General features: G+C 47.3%; 1 protein-coding gene across 1 annotated transcript in view; it reads right to left on the bottom strand.

Moving 5' to 3' along the window:
• Positions 1-2,707: 2,707 nt before the first annotated feature.
• The window catches only part of LOC132207396 (uncharacterized), a 39,462-nt gene continuing 20,832 nt past the window's right edge, over positions 2,708-21,337 (bottom strand). Inside the window, exons 2-5 of the mRNA XM_059642906.1 lie at positions 18,973-19,217; positions 18,729-18,815; positions 16,440-16,580; positions 2,708-2,869 (exon numbers count right to left, since the gene is read on the bottom strand). Of these exons, the coding sequence (XP_059498889.1) occupies positions 2,708-2,869; positions 16,440-16,580; positions 18,729-18,815; positions 18,973-19,217 (635 nt within the window). The remainder of the gene's footprint in view (positions 2,870-16,439; positions 16,581-18,728; positions 18,816-18,972; positions 19,218-21,337) is intronic.

Consider the following 21,337-nt stretch of genomic DNA (forward strand, 5'->3'; position numbering starts at 1 on the left):
GGTGAGCCCCTTGCTCAGGACTGACCGTTCGTCCTCAGTCAGTGGGAGGTCTGGGGGGATGGTGAAGATGTGGCAGGGCTCAGTGTGGCTGTCTCCTCTGGGGTTGCTGGCTCTGGAGGTTGTGGGCGGAGCGATGATGTCGTCGGCCGTGGGCGGGGTTCTGTCGGCGTCGGCCGTGGGCGGGGTTCTGTCGGCGTCGGCCGTGGGCGGGGTTCCGTCGGCCGTGGGCGGGGTTCCGTCGGCCGTGGGCGGGGTTCCGTCGGCCGTGGGCGGGGTTCCGTTTGACGTGGGCGGGGTTCCGTCGGCGTCGGCCGTGGGCGGGGTTCCGTCGGCCGTGGGCGGGGTTCCGTCGGCCGTGGGCGGGGTTCCGTTTGACGTGGGCGGGGTTCCGTCGGCGTCGGCCGTGGGCGGGGTTCCGTCGGCGGTGGGAGGATCGGGGTGGGCGGCAGCAGCTGAGGTGAGGGTGGTGCGTGAGGTGTTGTACCTGGAAGTGGAGGTGGTGACTGCAGCAGCGGTTCCGGAAGTGGTGTGGCCGGCGGAGGCGGATGTGACGTCATCGGTGGGGTCCATGGCCAATGGCGGCGAGTGCATGGTGGGGGAGGGGCAGGGACAGACTCGGGATTTGGGAGGCGCAGGAATCCTCTTGTGGGTGGCAGGGACCCGTGAGTTGGTTGTACTTAGTACGTTTGGTGTCCAGTAAAGCTGAGTGGAACTGGGTGTTCAGTCTGTGGATCCTGCGGAGGATGAAAAACAGCAGGGGTCCCTTGCAGGTCTGGGAGAGGGAGCCTCTGAGCTGGGGCAGGCTGGATTGCAGTGTGTGGAGGGGCCGGCGCATGGCTGCGAGTGTCTGTTTCAGGAGTCGCAGGGAGAAACGCTTCTGAAGGGTCTGAATATTCTGGGTGTAGAGGTGGTCACGGTTGGGGCCAAATTGGGAAGGCTGAAATGTGGACTGTAGTCCCTTGGGGATGATCCGGTTCCGTAGGCAGGTGCTGAGGAAGGTGATGTGCCTGTGGTACCTGGTTTGCTTCAGGACATGGTCGAGCAGTTTCAAGGCCGAAGAGATTACAAGAGAGTTGCAGTGGGAGAGAGATTCCCTGAGGTTGGTCCGGAGGGAGGAGGGTAACTTCTTCAGGTTAGGCATCCCTGGAAGAGGCTTCGCAGTGAGGTTAAAATAGTATCAGAGATAATGGGAACTGCTGATGCTGGAGATTCCAAGATAATAAAATGTGAGGCTGGATGAACACAGCAGGCCAAGCAGCATCTCAGGAGCACAAAAGCTGACGTTTCGGGCCTAGATGACTCTGATGAAGGGTCTAGGCCCGAAATGTCAGCTTTTGTGCTCCTGAGATGCTGCTTGGCCTGCTGCGTTCATCCAGCCTCACATTTTATTATCTATCTTTCTATCTATCTTTCTATCTATCTTTCTATCTATCTATCTATCTATCTATCTATCTATCTATCTGTCTATCTATCTGTCTATCCACCTGACTATCCATCCGTCTATCTATCTATCTATCTATCTAGCCATCTATCTATCCATCCATCTATCTATCTATCTATCCATCTGTCTATCCATCCGTCTGTCTATCTATCTATCTATCTATCCATCCATCTATCTATCTATTTATCTATCTATCTATCCATCTGTCTGTCTATCTATCTATCTAGCTATCTATCTATCTACTTTATTGCTAGCTCTTTATTTCCCCCTCTTCATCTCTCTCTCTCTCCTTCTGTCTCTCTCACTGTCTATGTCTCTTGTTGTCAGAATGGAACACACAATGCCAACGGGTGTCGCCTGCCTTCCTCTCCCTCGGGAATGGGCTCCGGAGCCCAGACGATCCCCAGACTTTAGTTGGATCATTGCTGCAGTAGCTCAGGGACGAGATCTGAGGCAGAACCAACTTCCATCAGTTCTGTTCCTACCACGAGACCTAAATCAATCTGACCTCATGGGTCCCATAAGCTACATCCCGAGGACAAGGCATGTTGTTGTTTAATAATGAGATGTCTGTCTGACACTTCGTAGTTAATGAAAACTATTTCCTTTGGAGATTCATACAATCATAGAGATGCATTGCACAGAAACACAGCCTTCGGCCCAACTCGCCAATGCTGACCCAGTATCCTAAATTAATTCAGCCCCATTTGCCAGCATTTGGCCCATGTCCCTCTAAACCCTTCCTTTCCATGTCCCCATCCAGATGCCTGTTAAATGCTGTAACTGTACCAGCCCCCACCACTTCCTCTGGCAGCTCATTCCATACACGCACCACCCTCTGTGTGAAATAGTTACCCCTCAGGTCCCTTTTAAATCTTTCCCCCTCTCACCTTAAACTCATGCCTCTCCAGTTTTTGGACTCCCCCTACCCCTGGGGGAAAATACCTTGTCTATTCACCCTCTCCATGCCCCTCATGGTTTTATAAACCTCTATAAGGTCGCCCCTCAGGCTCCAGTGAAAATAGCCCCAGACTCTCCCTGTAGCTCAAACCCTCCAACCCTGACAACATTCCCTTAATTTTGAACCACTTTGAAGGCCAGGAGAAGGTTGGACATTGACCCATAACCTCAGACTGTCAGGGAGACAGCCACTCCCTGTGATCAGCTAAATTAATCAGTGACGTTAGCCCGCGTCATTTGATGATTAATGCCCACAATCCACAGAATTTCCCATTCGGCTGGTATTAGCTGGCTGAATTTTCACAGTTAGCTGTGAGTGGACTGGACCAGAGACAGGCTATCCAGCTGATGAAGCAAATAGTCCAGGTCGATCATGAGATCGCGAACCACGTAAGCACCTCCGACCACCTCCGAAGTCCAGAAGGAGGAATCTGGGATCTCAGGTTCCCCGCAGCTCTTGTGTTGACCCTGACAGCAAAAGGGAAGAATACAGATGGGGTATGGAGGTTTCTGAGGAAGTAGATTTGGCTTAAAGTGTAGTGGAGAGCATGGGGTTAAACACAGCAGAGTGAGCTATCTCAGGGCTAGAGTCAGGTTTATTAAGGAGCGATGTGACATGGTGTGATACCGTAGGGAGCGATCTTACAAGGGGACATATTGTTGGGTTAGATCTCGTAGCAAAGGATATAGAGTTAAATATTGCAGAGGTAAGTATTATAAGAACAGGGTGGATTTTGCAGGGTGCTCCTGAGATTGCAGGCTTAATTAAAGATTAATTACAGTTTTATTCTGTTTCACGAACAGAAGATTTCTCTTCATTTTGCAATTTTAACAAATAAGAGCATGAATAAGAAAGGAGGGGACCAGTTTAGTTTGGGGATTGTGGTCGGCATGGACTGGTTGGGCTGAAGGGTCAGTTTTTGTGCTGAGTGAATCTATAGTGTCAGAGGTTGTAAGGCTAGATATTGCAAAGAGGGTTAGATTTTTCAGTTTGGTAGAGTTAGGCATTTTGGAGTTCGATAATAGGATAAATATACTCTTAGAGAAAGATAAATTTACACAACACAGCCAACATGGTTTTGTCAAGACCATAAGACCATAAAACCATAAGACCATAAGACATAGGAGTGGAAGTAAGGCCATTCAGCCCATCAAGTCCACTCTGCCATTTAAATCATGGCTGATGGGCATTTCAACACCACGACCCTGCACTCTCCCCTTTAGCCCTTGATTCCTTGAGAGATCAAGAATTTGTCAATCTCTGCCTTGAAAGCATCCAACATCCCGAGTCAAGAGCAGGCCATGACTGACAAATTCATTTGAGTTCTTTGATGACATGATAAGGGTAGTAGATGAGGAAGTGCTGTGGATGTTGTATCTTTGCAATTTCAGAAAGCACTTGGCACGATGCAACGTGCGAGATTGGCGACCAAACGAGAAACCTTCAGCATTGATGAACCCTTGACAGCATGGCTTAGAAAGGCTCAGAAACTGAGGGCAGAAATAAATGGGTGTCATTCGCATTGACGATGAGTTGAAAGTGGCGCCCCCCCCCCACCCTGCAACCAAGGATTAGTGTGGGGGACCCTTGTTTTTTTTTTCTGATCGCTAGAAACCATTTGGAAATGGGCGACCTCTCTAAATTTGCAGTTGATGCGAAGCTAGGGAGAACGATAAATTGTGGAGGATGATGCGGAGTGACCTCAGAGGAATGTTGACAAGTTGGCACAAAAGGCAGAGCCCTGGCAGATACATTTCAAAGCAGAGAAATGTGAGATGATGCAGAAACATGGAGAGACGGTACTGTCTTATTGGCACAACTTTGAGGGATGTACGAGAGCAGAGGGACCTCGACGGACATGTGAATAATTCTCTGGAGGTGGCCAGGCAAGTTGGACCTGTTATTGAGAAGTGTTATAGGGTCCCTGGGTTTACAAATAGAGGAACAGAGTACAAAAGCAAGGAGGTGATGTTACACCGCAACAAAACAGCGGTCAGACCACATTTGGAGCATAATTTTCATGTCTGGCCTCCTAATTTAAGATCTTAAAGCCTTGGAGAGAGGACAAGGGAGATGATCCCAGGAATGAGGGATTTTTAGATATAAGGAAAGCTCAGAGAGATTTGGCTCATTGTCCTCAGAGCAGAGAAGATTAAGAGGCGACGCATTTAAAATGATCAACTATTTTGACAGGTTAAAGGAGGGTATTCTGTTTCTGCTGGGTGGCATGTCAGTGTGTAGGGGTCACCATCTCTAGGCTGTTACCAAGACAGGTCGGAGAGTGAGATGACGAGAAAGATCTTCACTCAGAGAGTTGTTGGGATTCAGGATGTTCTGCCTCAGAGAGTAGTGGAGATGAATTCCAGAGGGAATTTCAATAGAGAGCGGGATGTACATTTGAAAGGGATGAATTCAGACGGCACAAGAGATGGGGCTAGAGAATGGGACTGGCTGGAAAATTCTTTCTTAGGAACTGGTAAACACATGATGGTTCCCGAGATCAAAACTTCAATATTGTAAGAAACGATTGCAGGGAAAGATAACGTAAGATTAGACATTGTAGGGTTAGATAATGTAGGGGTTAGACATCGTCGGGTTAGATACCATAGGGTTAGAAACTGTAGGGTGAGATACTGCAGGGGTTAGATGCTGAAGGGTTAGATACTGTAGGATACTGTAGGGGTAGATACTGTAGGGGCTAGACACTGTAGGGGTTAGACACTGTAGACTTAGAGAGTGCAGGGTTAGATACTGTAGGGTTAGATACTGTCGGGGTTAGACACGGGAGGGGTTAGACACTGTAGGGGTTAGATACTGGAGGGTTAGACACTGGAGGGTTAGACACTGGAGGGTTAGATACTGTAGGGTTAGACACTGTAGGGGTTAGATACTATAGGGCTAGATACTGTAGGGGGTAGATACTGTAGGGGTTAGACACTGTCGGGGTTAGATACTGTCGGGGTTAGATACTGTAGGGGTTAGATACTGTAGGTTTAGGTACTGTAGGGGTGAGATAGTACAGGGTTAGATACTGTAGGGGGTAGATACTGTAGGGTTAGATACTATAGGGTTAGATACTGTAGGGGGTAGATACTGTAGGGGTTAGATACTATAGGGTTAGATACTGTAGGGGGTAGTTACTATAGGGTTAGATACTGTAGGGTTTAGATACTGTAGGTTTAGGCACTGTAGGGGTGAGATACTGTAGGGGTGAGATACTGTAGGGGATAGATACTGTCGGGGCTAGATACTGTAGGGTTGGATACTGTCGGGGCTAGATACTGTAGGGGTTAGATACAGTCAGGGTTAGATATTGTAGGGTTCGACACTGTCGGTGTTAAACACAGCAGGGGTTAGATATGGAAGGGATTCGATACTGTAGGCGTTAGTTACTGTAGGGGTTAGATACTGTCGCCATTAAATACTCTATGGGTTAGACACTGTAGGGGTGAGATACTGTAGGGGTCAGACACTGTAGGGGTTAGATACTGTTGGGGTTTGATACTGTAGGGTCAGACACTGTAGGGTTAGATACTGTAGGGGGTAGATACTGTAGGGTTAGGCACTGTAGGGGTTAGATACTGTAGGGTGAGATACTGTAGGGTTAGACACTGCAGGGGTTAGATACTGTAGGAGTTAGAGACTGTAGGGATAGATACTGTAGGTGGTAAATACTGTAGGGTCAGATACCGTAGGGGTTAGATACTGTCGGTGTTAGACTCTGTAGGGTTTGATACTGTAGGGTTAGACACTGTAGGGGTTAGATACTGTAGGGTTAGATACTTTGGAGTGAGATACTGTCAGGGTGAGACACTGTAGGGGTTAGATACTGTAGGGGTCACACACTGTAGGGTTAGACACTGTAGAGTTAGATACTGTAGGGTTAGGCACTGTAGGGGTTAGACACTGTAGGGGTTTGACAGTGTAGGGTTAGATACTGTCATGTTAGATACTGTAGGGGTTAGATACTGCAGGAGTTTCATACTATAGGGTTAGACACTGTAGGGGTTAGATTCTGTAGGGGTTAGATACGGCAGGTGTTAGACACTGTTGGGTTAGACACTGTAGGATTAGTTAATGTTGGGGTTAGATACTGTGGGGTTAGATACTGTAGGGGTTAGATACAGTCGGCTTAGATACTGTAGGGTTTAGATACTGTAGGGTTAGACACTGTAGGGGTTAGATACTGCAGGGGTGAGATACTGTAGGGTTAGATACTGTAGGCTTAGATACTGTAGGGGTTAGATACTGTAGGGGTTAGATACTGTAGGGGTTAGATACTGTAGGGCTAGACACTGTAGGGGTTAGATACTGTAGGGGTGAGATACTGTGGGATTCTATACTGTAGGGTTAGATACTGTAGGGGGCAGATACTGTAGGGTTAGACACTGTAGGGGTTAGATACTGTGGGGGTTAGATACTGTAGGGATAGATACTGTAGGGGGTAGATACTGTAGGGTCAGATACTGTAGGGGTTAGATACAGTCGGTGTTAGACTCTGTAGGGTTAGATAATGTAGGGGTGAGACACTGTAGGGATTAGATACTGTAGGGGTCAGACACTGAAGGGTTAGACACTGTAGGGGTTAGATACTGTAGGGTTAGATACTTTAGGGTGAGATACTGTCAGGGTGGGACACTGTAGGGGTTAGATACTGTAGGGGTCAGACACTGTAGGGTTAGACACTGTAGGGTTAGATACTGTAGTGGTTAGATACAATGGGGGTTAGATTCTGTCGGGCTTAGACACTGTAGGGTTAGATACCGTCGGGTTAGGCACTGTAGGGGTTAGACACTGTAGGGGTTTGACAGTGTAGGGTTAGATACTGTCGTGGTTGATACTGTAGGGGTTAGATACTGCAGGAGTTTCATACTATAGGGTTAGACACTGTCGGGGTTAGATTCTCTAGGGGTTAGATACGGCAGGTGTTAGACACTGTTGGGTTAGACACTGTAGGATTAGTTGCTTTTGGGGTTAAGTATTGTAGGGTTAGATACTGTAGGGGTTAGATACTGTCGGCTTAGATACTGCAGGGGTTAGATAGTGTCGGGGTTAGATACTGTAGTGTTAGACACTGTTGAGATTAGATACTGTAGGGGTGAGATACTGTCAGGGTTAGATAATGTAGGATTAGACACTGTCGGTGTTAAACTACGGAAAGGTTTCGATACTGTAGGGGATAACTACTGTAGGGGTTAGATACTGTAGGCGTTAGATACTCTAGCTGTTAGACACTGTAGGGGTGAGATACTGTCGGGGTTAGACGCTGTAGAGGTTAGATACTGTTGGGGTTTGATGCTGTAGGGCCAGACACTATAGGGGTTAGAGACTGTCGGGGTTAGACACTGTAGGGTTAGATACTGTAGGGGTGAGATACTGTAGGGTTAGATACTGCAGGGTTAGACACTGTAGGGTTAGATATTGTAGGGGTTAGATACTGTAGGGGGTAAATACTGTACGGTTAGACACTCTAGGGGTTAGATATTGTAGGGGTTAGATACTGTAGGGTAGGATACTGTAGGGTTAGAAACTGGCGGGGTAAGATCTGTAGGGTTAGATACTGGCGGGGTTAGATACTGGCGGGGTTAGATACTGTCGGGTTAGATACTGTAGTGTTAGACACTGTAGGTGTTAGATACTGTAGGGGTGAGATACTGTAGGGTTAGACACTGTAGGGTTAGATACTGTAGAGTTTAGATACTGTAGGGGTTAGATACTGTAGGAGTTAGATACTGTAGGGGTTAGATACTGTAGGGTTAGATGCTGTAGGGGTTAGACGCTGTAGGGGTTAGACACTGTAGGGGTTAGACACTGTAGGGGTTAGACACTGTAGGGGTTAGATACTGTAGGGGTTAGATACTGTAGGGGGTAGGTACTGTAGGGTTAGACGCTGTAGGGTTAGATACTATAGGGGTTAGATACTGTCGGCTTAGATACTGCAGGGGTTAGATACTGTAGGGTTAGACACTTGTAGGGGTTAGATACTGTCGGGCTGAGATACTGTAGGGTTAGACACTGTAGGGTTGGATACTGTAGAGTTTAGATACTATAGGTGTTAGATACTGTAGGGGTTAGACACTGTAGAGGTTAGATACTGTAGGGGTTAGATACTGTAGGGGTTAGATACTGTAGGGGGTAAATAGTGTAGGGTTAGCCACTCTAGGGGCTAGATATTGTAGGGGTAGATACTGTAGGGTAGGATGCTGTAGGGCTAGATACTGTAGGGTTAGGCACTGTAGGGGTTAGATACTGTAAGGGTTAGATACTGTAGGTGTTAGATACTGCAGGAGTTTCATACTGTAGGGTTAGACACTGTAGGGGTTAGATACTATTGGGTTAGATATGGCAGGTGTTAGGCACCGAAGGGTTAGACACTGTAGGATTAGATTCTGTAGGGGTTAGATACTGTCGGCTTAGACACTGCAGGGGTTAGATACTGTAGGGGTTAGATACTGTAGGGGTTAGATACTATAGGGGTTAGATACTGTAGGGGTTAGACACTGTAGGGGTTAGACACTGTAGGGGCTAGATACTGTAGGTTTAGGTACTGTAGGGGTGAGATAATGTAGGGGTGAGATACTGTAGGGATTAGACACTGTAGGGATTAGACACTGTAGGGGTTAGACACTGTAGAGTTAGACACTGTAGGGTTTGATACTGTAGGGTTAGATACTGTAGGGTTAGATACTTTAGGAGTTAGATACTGTAGGGGTTAGACACTATAGGGTTAGATACTGTAGGGGGTAGATACTGTAGGGGTTAGACACTTAGAAGTTAGATACTGTAGGTTTAGGTACTGTAGGGGTGAGATACTCTAGGGGTTAGATACTGTAGGAATGAGATACTGCAAGGGTTAGATCCTGTAGGGTTAGATACTGTAGGTTTAGATACTGTAGGGTTAGATACTGTAGTGGTTAGATACAGTAGGGTTAGATTCTGTCGGGTTAGACACTAGCTTTAGATACTGTAGGGTTAGGTACTCTAGGGGTTAGATACTGTAGGGGTTAGATACTGTAGGGGTGAGATACTGTCGGGGTTAGATAATGTAGGATTAGACACTGTCGGTGTTAAACACTGCAGGGGTCAGATACGGAAAGGTTTCGATACTGTAGGCGATAACTACTGTAGGGGTTAGGTACTGTAGGCGTTAGATACTCTAGCTGTTAGACACTGTAGGGGTGAGATACTGTCGGGGTTAGATGCTGTAGAGGTTAGATACTGTTGGGGTTTGATGCTGTAGGGCCAGACACTATAGGGGTTAGAGACTGTCGGGGTTAGACACTGTAGGGTTAGATACTGTAGGGGTGAGATACTGCAGGGTTAGATACTGTAGGGTTAGACACTGTAGGGTTAGATATTGTAGGGGTTAGATACTGTAGGGGGTAAATACTGTACGGTTAGACACTCTAGGGGTTAGATATTGTAGGGGTTAGATACTGTAGGGTAGGATACTGTAGGGTTAGAAACTGGCGGGGTAAGATCTGTAGGGTTAGATACTATAGGGGTTAGATACTGGCGGGGTTAGATACTGTCGGGTTAGATACTGTCGGGTTAGATACTGTCGGGTTAGATACTGTATGGTTAGATACTGTAGGTGTTAGATACTGTAGGAGTTTCATACTGTAGGGTTAGATACTGTAGGGGTTAGATACTGTCGGGGTAAATAGTGTAGGGTTAGACACTCTAGGGGTTAGATACTGTAGGGGTTAGATACTGTAGGGTAGGATACTGTAGGGTTAGATACTGGCGGGGTTAGATACTGTAGGGTTAGATACTGGCGGGGTTAGATACTGTCGGGTTAGATACTGTATGGTTAGATACTGTAGGGGTTAGATACTGTCGGGGTAAATACTGTACGGTTAGACACTAGGGGTTAGATATTGTAGGGGTTAGATAGTGTAGGGTAGGATACTGTAGGGTTAGAAACTGGCGGGTTAGGATACTGTAGGGTTAGATACTATAGGGGTTAGATACTGGTGGGATTAGATACTGTCGGGTTAGATACTGTATGGTTAGATACTGTAGGGGTGAGATACTGTCAGGGTTAGATAACGTAGGGTTAGACACTGTCGGTGTTAAACACTGTAGGGGTTAGATACGGAAGGGTTTCAATACTGTAGGCGTTAAATACTGTAGGGTTAGATACTGTCGGCGTTAGATACTCTAGCTGTTAGACACTGTAGGGGTGAGATACTGTCGGGGTTAGATAATGTAGGATTAGACACTGTCGGTGTTAAACACTGCAGGGGTCAGATACGGAAAGGTTTCGATACTGTAGGCGATAACTACTGTAGGGGTTAGGTACTGTAGGCGTTAGATACTCTAGCTGTTAGACACTGTAGGGGTGAGATACTGTCGGGGTTAGATGCTGTAGAGGTTAGATACTGTTGGGGTTTGATGCTGTAGGGCCAGACACTATAGGGGTTAGAGACTGTCGGGGTTAGACACTGTAGGGTTAGATACTGTAGGGGTGAGATACTGCAGGGTTAGATACTGTAGGGTTAGACACTGTAGGGTTAGATATTGTAGGGGTTAGATACTGTAGGGGGTAAATACTGTACGGTTAGACACTCTAGGGGTTAGATATTGTAGGGGTTAGATACTGTAGGGTAGGATACTGTAGGGTTAGAAACTGGCGGGGTAAGATCTGTAGGGTTAGATACTATAGGGGTTAGATACTGGCGGGGTTAGATACTGTCGGGTTAGATACTGTCGGGTTAGATACTGTCGGGTTAGATACTGTAGGAGTTTCATACTGTAGGGTTAGATACTGTAGGGGTTAGATACTGTCGGGGTAAATAGTGTAGGGTTAGACACTCTAGGGGTTAGATACTGTAGGGGTTAGATACTGTAGGGGTTAGATACTGTAGGGTAGGATACTGTAGGGTTAGATACTGGCGGGGTTAGATACTGTAGGGTTAGATACTGGCGGGGTTAGATACTGTCGGGTTAGATACTGTATGGTTAGATACTGTAGGGGTTAGATACTGTCGGGGTAAATACTGTACGGTTAGACACTCTAGGGGTTAGATATTGTAGGGGTTAGATAGTGTAGGGTAGGATACTGTAGGGTTAGAAACTGGCGGGTTAGGATACTGTAGGGTTAGATACTATAGGGGTTAGATACTGGTGGGATTAGATACTGTCGGGTTAGATACTGTATGGTTAGATACTGTAGGGGTGAGATACTGTCAGGGTTAGATAACGTAGGGTTAGACACTGTCGGTGTTAAACACTGTAGGGGTTAGATACGGAAGGGTTTCAATACTGTAGGCGTTAAATACTGTAGGGTTAGATACTGTCGGCGTTAGATACTCTAGCTGTTAGACACTGTAGGGGTGAGATACTGTCGGGGTTAGATAATGTAGGATTAGACACTGTCGGTGTTAAACACTGCAGGGGTCAGATACGGAAAGGTTTCGATACTGTAGGCGATAACTACTGTAGGGGTTAGGTACTGTAGGCGTTAGATACTCTAGCTGTTAGACACTGTAGGGGTGAGATACTGTCGGGGTTAGATGCTGTAGAGGTTAGATACTGTTGGGGTTTGATGCTGTAGGGCCAGACACTATAGGGGTTAGAGACTGTCGGGGTTAGACACTGTAGGGTTAGATACTGTAGGGGTGAGATACTGCAGGGTTAGATACTGTAGGGTTAGACACTGTAGGGTTAGATATTGTAGGGGTTAGATACTGTAGGGGGTAAATACTGTACGGTTAGACACTCTAGGGGTTAGATATTGTAGGGGTTAGATACTGTAGGGTAGGATACTGTAGGGTTAGAAACTGGCGGGGTAAGATCTGTAGGGTTAGATACTATAGGGGTTAGATACTGGCGGGGTTAGATACTGTCGGGTTAGATACTGTCGGGTTAGATACTGTCGGGTTAGATACTGTAGGTGTTAGATACTGTAGGAGTTTCATACTGTAGGGTTAGATACTGTAGGGGTTAGATACTGTCGGGGTAAATAGTGTAGGGTTAGACACTCTAGGGGTTAGATACTGTAGGGGTTAGATACTGTAGGGGTTAGATACTGTAGGGTAGGATACTGTAGGGTTAGATACTGGCGGGGTTAGATACTGTAGGGTTAGATACTGGCGGGGTTAGATACTGTCGGGTTAGATACTGTATGGTTAGATACTGTAGGGGTTAGATACTGTCGGGGTAAATACTGTACGGTTAGACACTCTAGGGGTTAGATATTGTAGGGGTTAGATAGTGTAGGGTAGGATACTGTAGGGTTAGAAACTGGCGGGTTAGGATACTGTAGGGTTAGATACTATAGGGGTTAGATACTGGTGGGATTAGATACTGTCGGGTTAGATACTGTATGGTTAGATACTGTAGGGGTGAGATACTGTCAGGGTTAGATAACGTAGGGTTAGACACTGTCGGTGTTAAACACTGTAGGGGTTAGATACGGAAGGGTTTCAATACTGTAGGCGTTAAATACTGTAGGGTTAGATACTGTCGGCGTTAGATACTCTAGCTGTTAGACACTGTAGGGGTGAGATACTGTCGGGGTTAGATAATGTAGGATTAGACACTGTCGGTGTTAAACACTGCAGGGGTCAGATACGGAAAGGTTTCGATACTGTAGGCGATAACTACTGTAGGGGTTAGGTACTGTAGGCGTTAGATACTCTAGCTGTTAGACACTGTAGGGGTGAGATACTGTCGGGGTTAGATGCTGTAGAGGTTAGATACTGTTGGGGTTTGATGCTGTAGGGCCAGACACTATAGGGGTTAGAGACTGTCGGGGTTAGACACTGTAGGGTTAGATACTGTAGGGGTGAAATACTGCAGGGTTAGATACTGTAGGGTTAGACACTGTAGGGTTAGATATTGTAGGGGTTAGATACTGTAGGGGGTAAATACTGTACGGTTAGACACTCTAGGGGTTAGATATTGTAGGGGTTAGATACTGTAGGGTAGGATACTGTAGGGTTAGAAACTGGCGGGGTAAGATCTGTAGGGTTAGATACTATAGGGGTTAGATACTGGCGGGGTTAGATACTGTCGGGTTAGATACTGTATGGTTAGATACTGTAGGTGTTAGATACTGTAGGAGTTTCATACTGTAGGGTTAGATACTGTAGGGGTTAGATACTGTCGGGGTAAATAGTGTAGGGTTAGACACTCTAGGGGTTAGATACTGTAGGGGTTAGATACTGTAGGGTAGGATACTGTAGGGTTAGATACTGGCGGGGTTAGATACTGTAGGGTTAGATACTATAGGGGTTAGATACTGGCGGGGTTAGATACTGTCGGGTTAGATACTGTATGGTTAGATACTGTAGGGGTTAGATACTGTCGGGGTAAATACTGTACGGTTAGACACTCTAGGGGTTAGATATTGTAGGGGTTAGATAGTGTAGGGTAGGATACTGTAGGGTTAGAAACTGGCGGGTTAGGATACTGTAGGGTTAGATACTATAGGGGTTAGATACTGGTGGGATTAGATACTGTCGGGTTAGATACTGTATGGTTAGATACTGTAGGGGTGAGATACTGTCAGGGTTAGATAACGTAGGGTTAGACACTGTCGGTGTTAAACACTGCAGGGGTTAGATACGGAAGGGTTTCAATACTGTAGGCGTTAAATACTGTAGGGTTAGATACTGTCGGCGTTAGATACTCTAGCTGTTAGACACTGTAGGGGTGAGATACTGTTGGAGTTTGATGCTGTAGGATCAGACACTGTTGGGGTTAGATACTGTAGGGGTTAGATACTGTAGGGGGTAGATACCGTAGGGTTAGACACTGTAGCGTTAGATACTGTAGGGGTTAGATATGGCAGGTGTCAGACACCTAAGGGTTAGACACTGTCGGATGAGATTCTGTAGGGGTTAGATACTGTATGGTTAGATACTGTAGGGGTTAGATACTGTCGGCTCAGATACTGTGGGGTTTAGATACTGTAGGGGTTAGAGACTGTCGGGGTTAGACACTGTAGAGGTTAGATACTGTTGGGGTTTGATGCTGTAGGGCCAGACACTGTAGGGGTTAGAGACTGTCGAGGTTAGACACTGTAGGGTTAGATACTGTAGGGGTTAGATACTGCAGGATTAGATACTGTAGTGTTAAACACTGTAGGGTTAGATACTGTAGGTGTTAGATACTGTAGGGGGTAAATACTGTAGGGTTAGACACTCTAGGGGTTAGATATTGTAGGGGTTAGATACTGTAGGGGTTAGATACTGTAGGGTAGGATACTGTAGGGTTAGATACTGGCGGGTTAGACTGTAGGGGTTAGATACTGTAGGGGTTAGATATGGCAGGTGTTAGACACCTAAGGGTTAGACACTGTAGGATTAGGTTCTGTAGGGTTAGATACTGTAGGGGTTAGATACTGTCGGCTTAGATACTGCAGGGGTTAGACACTGTAGGGGTTAGATACTGTGGGGGTTAGATATGGCAGGTGTTAGACACTGTAGGGTTAGACACTGTAGGATTAGATTCTGTAGGGGTTAGATACTGTATGGTTAGATACTGTAGGGGTTAGATACTGTAGGGTAGATACTGTAGGGGTTAGATACTGTAGGGTTAGATACTGTAGGGGTTAGACACTGTAGGGTAGATACTGTAGGGGTTAGACACTGTAGGTGTTAGATACTGTAGGGTTTCGACACTGTAGGGTGAAATACTGTCGGGTTAGGTACTGTCGGGGTTAGATACTATAGGTGTTAGAAACTGTAGGGGTTTCACACTGTAGGGTTAGACACTATAGGTTTTAGATACTGTAGGGGTTAGATACTGTCAGGTTAGATACTGTAGGGGTTAGATACTAAAGGGGTTAGATACTGTAGGGTTAGACACTGTAGGGTTAGATACTGTAGGGTTAGATACTGTAGGGTTAGACAGTGTAAGGGTTAGATACTGCAGGGGTTAGATACTGTGGGGGTGAGATACTGTAGGGGTTAGATACTGTAGGGTTAGACACTGTAGGGTTAGATACTGTAGGGTTAGACAGTGTAAGGGTTAGATACTGTAGAGGTTAGATACTGTAGGGGTTAGACACTGTAGGGTTAGATACAGTAGGGGTTAGATACTGTAGGGTTAGATATTGTCGGGGTTAGATACTGTAAGGGTTAGATACTGTAGGGGTTAGACACTGTAAGGGTTAGTTTCTGTAGGGGTTAGATACTGTAGTGTTTAGATACTGTACAGTTAGATACAGTAGGGGTTAGATACTGTAGGGTTAGATATTGTCAGGGTTAGACACTGTAAGGGTTAGATACTGTAGGGGTTAGATACTGTAGGGTTAGACATGCAGGGGTTAGACACTGTAGTGTTTAGATACTGTACGGTTAGATACAGTAGGGGTTATATACTGTAGGGTTAGATATTGTCGGGGTTAGACACTGTAAGAGTTAGATACTGTAGGGGTTAGATACTGTAGGGTTAGATACTGTAGGGGTTAGACACTGTAGGGCTTAGATACTGTAGGGTTAGATACTGTAGGGGTTAGATACTGTAGGGTTAGATATTGTCAGGGTTAGACACTGTCAGGGTTAGATACTGTCGGCGTTAGACACTATAAGGGTTAGTTTCTGTAGGGGTTAGACACTGTAGGGGTTAGATACTGTAGGGTTAGATACTGTAGGGGTTAGATACTGTAGGGGTTAGATACTGTAGGGGTTAGATATTGTCAGGGTTAGACACTGTAAGGGTTAGATACTGTAGGCGTTAGACACTGTAAGGGTTAGTTTCTGTAGGGGTTAGACACTGTAGGGGTTAGATACTGTAGGCGTTAGACACTGTATGTGCTAGGGTTCGGGTTAGCATTCCCACAATTGTTCTGTTTGGCTCTCAACGTTTGTTTTTGAAGCTTAGGCATCATGATGTTGTCACCATTGCTCATGTGGTGTTCGGGAGTCTACATTTCCATGTCACAGTTTGAATGCACCTCAGTTTAATGTTCTCAGTGCAGCTCAGTTAGAGCTGGGTCCTGTGGCGTAGCTATTATGGTCTTTGTACAGAGTAACACCTCCTGATCAGTATCAGTCTGGCGACATGGAAGATACATTGCAATACCTCCATTTTAAAGATGGTTTCGTACAGATTCCTCAAACCCTGGGATGTATTGTTCAAACTCATCCTGCCTTGGTTCAGGCCTCTTTTCTGTAAGTTGTCCAAGCATTTTTTGTAGAGACAGAACCTGATCCCAGCCACAGACTGTGAAATGAGAAATTAACCATCAATCCTGCCATTAATCTCATCAGCCTCTTCCCGGATTCTATCCCACTGCACCCCAGTGTGTTTACTACGCTTTGTGATCCCAGATTAGACACGGGATCTGGGGGTACGCATAGAATTGGAGAGGGGACGTGGCATCAGGGATTGTAGATGGGATCAGTCCCTCAATGTAGGATCAGTTCTAGGAAATGGAGTCAGTGATTGGTCACAGAGTGTGTGATTGGTCACGGGGTGTGTGATTGGTCACAGAGTGTGTTATTGGTTACAGTGTGTGTTATTGGTCATGGCGTGTGTGATTGGTCACGGAGTGTGTGATTGGTCACGGGATGTGGGATTGGTCACAGCGTGTGTGATTGGTCACAGCGTGTGTGATTGGTCACGGGGTGTGGGATTGGTCACAGCGTGTGTGATTGGTCACAGCGTGTGTGATTGGTCACGGTGTGTGTGATTGGTCACGGGGTGTGGGATTGGTCACAGCGTGTGTGATTGGTCACAGCGTGTGTGATTGGTCACGGTGTGTGTTATTGGTCACAGAGTGTGTTATTGGTCACAGTGTGTTAAGGTCACAGCGTGTGTGATTGGTCATGGAGTGTGTGATTGGTCATGGAGTGTATGATTGGTCACGGCGTGTGTGATTGGTCACAGAGTGTGTGATTGGTCACGGAGTGTATGATTGGTCACGGAGTGTATGATTGGTCACGGAATGTATGATTGGTCACGGAATGTGTTATTGGTCACAGAGTGTGTGATTGGTCACAGAGTGTGTGATTGGTCACAGAGTGTGTGATTGGTCACGGCGTGTGTGATTGGTCACGGCGTGTGTGATTGGTCACGGGGTGTGGGATTGGTCACGGAGTGTGTGATTGGTCACAGAGTGTGTGATTGGTCACGGTGTGTGTTATTGGTCACAGAGTGTGTGATTGGTCACGGCGTGTGTGACTGGTCACGGAGTGTGTTATTGGTCACGGAGTGTGTGATTGGACACAGAGTGTGTGATTGGTCACGGCGTGTGTGATTGGTCACAGAGTGTGTTATTGGTCACAGAGTGTGTGAATGGTCACAGAGTGTGTTATTGGTCACGGAGTGTGTTATTGGTCACAGAGTGTGTGATTGATCACAGAGTGTGTTATTGGTCACGGTGTGTGTGATTGGTCACGGTGTGTGTGATTGGACTCAGTGTGTGTGATTGGTCACGGAGTGTGTGATTGGTCACGGTGTGTGTGATTGGACTCAGTGTGTGTGATTGGACACGGAGTGTGTGATTGGTCACGGTGTGTGTGATTGATCACAGAGTGTGTTATTGGACACCGTGTGTGTGATTGGTCACGGAGTGTGTGATTGGTCACGGTGTGTGTGATTGGTCACAGAGTGTGTGATTGGTCACAGAGTGTGTGATTGGTCACAGAGTGTGTTATTGGTCACAGAGTGTGTGATTGGTCACGGTGTGTGTGATTGGTCACGGTGTGTGTGATTGGTCACGGTGTGTGTGATTGGACTCAGTGTGTGTGATTGGTCACGGAGTGTGTGATTGGTCACGGTGTGTGTGATTGGACTCAGTGTGTGTGATTGGACACGGAGTGTGTGATTGGTCACGGTGTGTGTGATTGATCACAGAGTGTGTTATTGGACACCGTGTGTGTGATTGGTCACGGAGTGTGTGATTGGTCACGGTGTGTGTGATTGGACTCAGTGTGTGTGATTGGACACGGAGTGTGTGATTGGTCACGGTGTGTGTGATTGATCACAGAGTGTGTTATTGGACACCGTGTGTGTGATTGGTCACGGAGTGTGTGATTGGTCACGGAGTGTGTGATTGGTCATGGAGTGCGTTATTGGTCACGGTGTGTGTGATCGGTCACGGAGTGTGTGATTGATCACGGGGTGTGTGATTGGACACCGTGTGTGATTGGTCACGGAGTGTGTGATTGATCACGGGGTGTGTGATTGGACACCGTGTGTGATTGGTCACGGAGTGTGTGATTGATCACGGGGTGTGTGATTGATCACGGGGTGTGTGATTGGACACCGTGTGTGTGATTGGTCACGGAGTGTGTGATTGATCACGGAGTGTGTGATTGGTCACGGATTGTGTGATCCCGCAGCCAGTGGAAATGAGGGAAGGCTTACTGAATTCCGATTCCAGTCCTGTTGATGTCTAATAGTGTCAGGGAGGCAGATAGAGTTCTGGTTGAAACCTTCGAGCCCGATTCCGTTCTGCGGGGAAAAGAAAATTCATATTCATCATCATCGATGGGCTTTCACTCAGTGTACCATGTGTACACAGGCAGGGACACACTGTCAGGGTCATGTAGCGGGAGCTGTACAATGCGCTGTCCCTGTCCTGGGGGCCGCCGATGTTGATGTGACTTACCAACATGTTTGCGTAGATAGTCGGCAGTTCTCTCGTCATGATGGCTGCTATCTTGAGTGCGTGCTCCCTGCTGATTTCTTGCTGATGGCGAAGCGGATGACTTTGTGCTGTCCCCGAGATGAAGATGACACTGACCAGTGTGTAGAGAATGTCCTGGAGCCATGGGAGGGCCAGGCCATGTGAAGGCTGTGCGGGCGGTGTGGAGGTAGGCCCAGAGAGAGCGCAGGGTCTGAGCGGACCGCTTTCTGTGGGAACAGCAGGCACAACATGAAGCATGGCAACCAGGTCAAAGGTCAGCTCACAGTCTGCTCCCGGCCCAGGGAGGTCAGGGGTCAGTGTGTCTATACCTCAGTGAGGGGCCAGTGTGACTGTAACCTCAGTGAGGGGCCAGTGTGACTGTATCACAGTCAGGGGTCAGTGTGACTGTACCTCAGTGAGGGGCCAGTGTGACTGTACCTCAGCGAGGGGCCAGTGTGACTCTATCACAGTCAGGGGTCAGTGTGACGGTACCTCAGTGAGGGGCCAGTGTGACTGTACCTCAGTGAGGGGCCAGTGTGACTGTACCATAGTAAGGGATCAGTGTGGCTGTACCTCAGTGAGGGGCCAGTGTGACTGTATCACAGTCAGGGGTCAGTGTGACTGTACCTCAGTGAGGAGCCAGTGTGACTGTACCGTACTAAGGGATCAGTGTGACTGTACCCCAGGGAGAGGCCAGTGTCACTGTACCACAGTGAGCAGTCAGTGTGACTGTATCCCAGTGAGGGGTCAGTGTGGCTGTACCGCAGTGAGAGGTCAGTGTGACTGTATCACAGTGAGCAGTCAGTGTGACTGTACTGCAGTAAGGGGACTGTACTCAGTGTGACTGTAGTCCAGTGAGTGATCAGTGCTCAGTGTCCCTGTACCGCAGTGAGAGGTCAGTGTGACTGTATCACAGTGAGCAGTCAGTGTGACTGTACTGCAGTAAGGGGACTGTACTCAGTGTGACTGTAGTCCAGTGAGTGATCAGTGCTCAGTGTCCCTGTACCGCAGTGAGAGGTCAGTGTGACTGTATCACAGTGAGCAGTCAGTGTGACTGTACTGCAGTAAGGGGACTGTACTCAGTGTGACTGTAGTCCAGTGAGTGATCAGTGCTCAGTGTCCCTGTACCGCAGTGAGAGGTCAGTGTGACTGTATCACAGTGAGCAGTCAGTGTGACTGTACTGCAGTAAGGGGACTGTACTCAGTGTGACTGTAGTCCAGTGAGTGATCAGTGCTCAGTGTCCCTGTACTGCAGTGAGGGGTCAGTGTGACTATACCCCAAAGAATGGTCAGTCTCGGTGTGACTGAAGCGCAGGGAGGTATTATTTACTCCCTCTCCATTGCACTCGACCTTTATTCTCTGTTATCCCATGCACCGTCTTTCTCTCTCTCTCTCTCTCACACTGTCTCTTCACCTGAACCCCTCCGCCTGTCCCTCCTTTCAATCCTGCACTCGTTTTCTCCTCCTCTCTCTCTTTGCTTCTCTCTTTCACTCTCCCCCTCTTCAACTGTCTCTGCTTCTCTCTCCCTCTGTCCGTCAGCCTGGCTTTGCTGTGTCTCCTTTACCAATACCTCCTGTCTCACTCCCGCTAATTCTCTCTCTCCGCCCGAATCTCTCCATCTGTCTGATCCAGGCTCCTTTCTTCATTCCTTTATGGGATGAGGGCGTCGCTGGCCAGGCAGCATTTATTGTCCATCCCTAATTGCCCAGAGGGCAGGTGAGAGTCAACCACATTGCTGTGGGCCTGGAGTCACATGTAGGCCAGACTAGGTAAGGATGGTAGGCTCCTTCCCTACAGGGCATTAGTGCACCAGAGGGGTTTTCCCCACAATTGATAATAGCTTCACGGTCAGCATTAGATTGCTCATTCCAGATATTTTATAAATTTAAATTCCACCACCTGCCCTGGCCAGGTTCGAACCCGGGACCCCAGGACATTACCTGGGTCTCCAGATTAACAATCCACTCATTGTATCCCACTAAACCATTGCCATCATTGAGACGATCTCTCCCTTTCTCCCTGTCTCACTCTCAGCAATTCTCTCTCTCTCTCTCTCTATCTGTCCATCTCTCTCTCTCTCCCATTCTTTATTTCACTCTCAGTACTTCACTCTCCCTCGCTCTAACTGTCCATCTCTCTCTCTCTCCTATTCTCTATCTCACTCCCATGAGGTCTGTCTCCCTCTATCTGTCCGTCCATGTCTCTCTCTCACTCTCTCTCCCATTCTCTATCTCACTCCCGTGAGGTCTCTCTCTCTCTCTCTCACTCTCACTCCTATTCTCTATCTCACTCCGATGAGGTCACTCTCCCCCTATCTATCCGTCCGTGTCTCTCCCTCTCCCTCT

This window comes from Stegostoma tigrinum, chromosome 46, assembly GCF_030684315.1.
Source record: "Stegostoma tigrinum isolate sSteTig4 chromosome 46, sSteTig4.hap1, whole genome shotgun sequence".
Classification (NCBI taxonomy): Eukaryota; Metazoa; Chordata; class Chondrichthyes; order Orectolobiformes; family Stegostomatidae; genus Stegostoma; species Stegostoma tigrinum.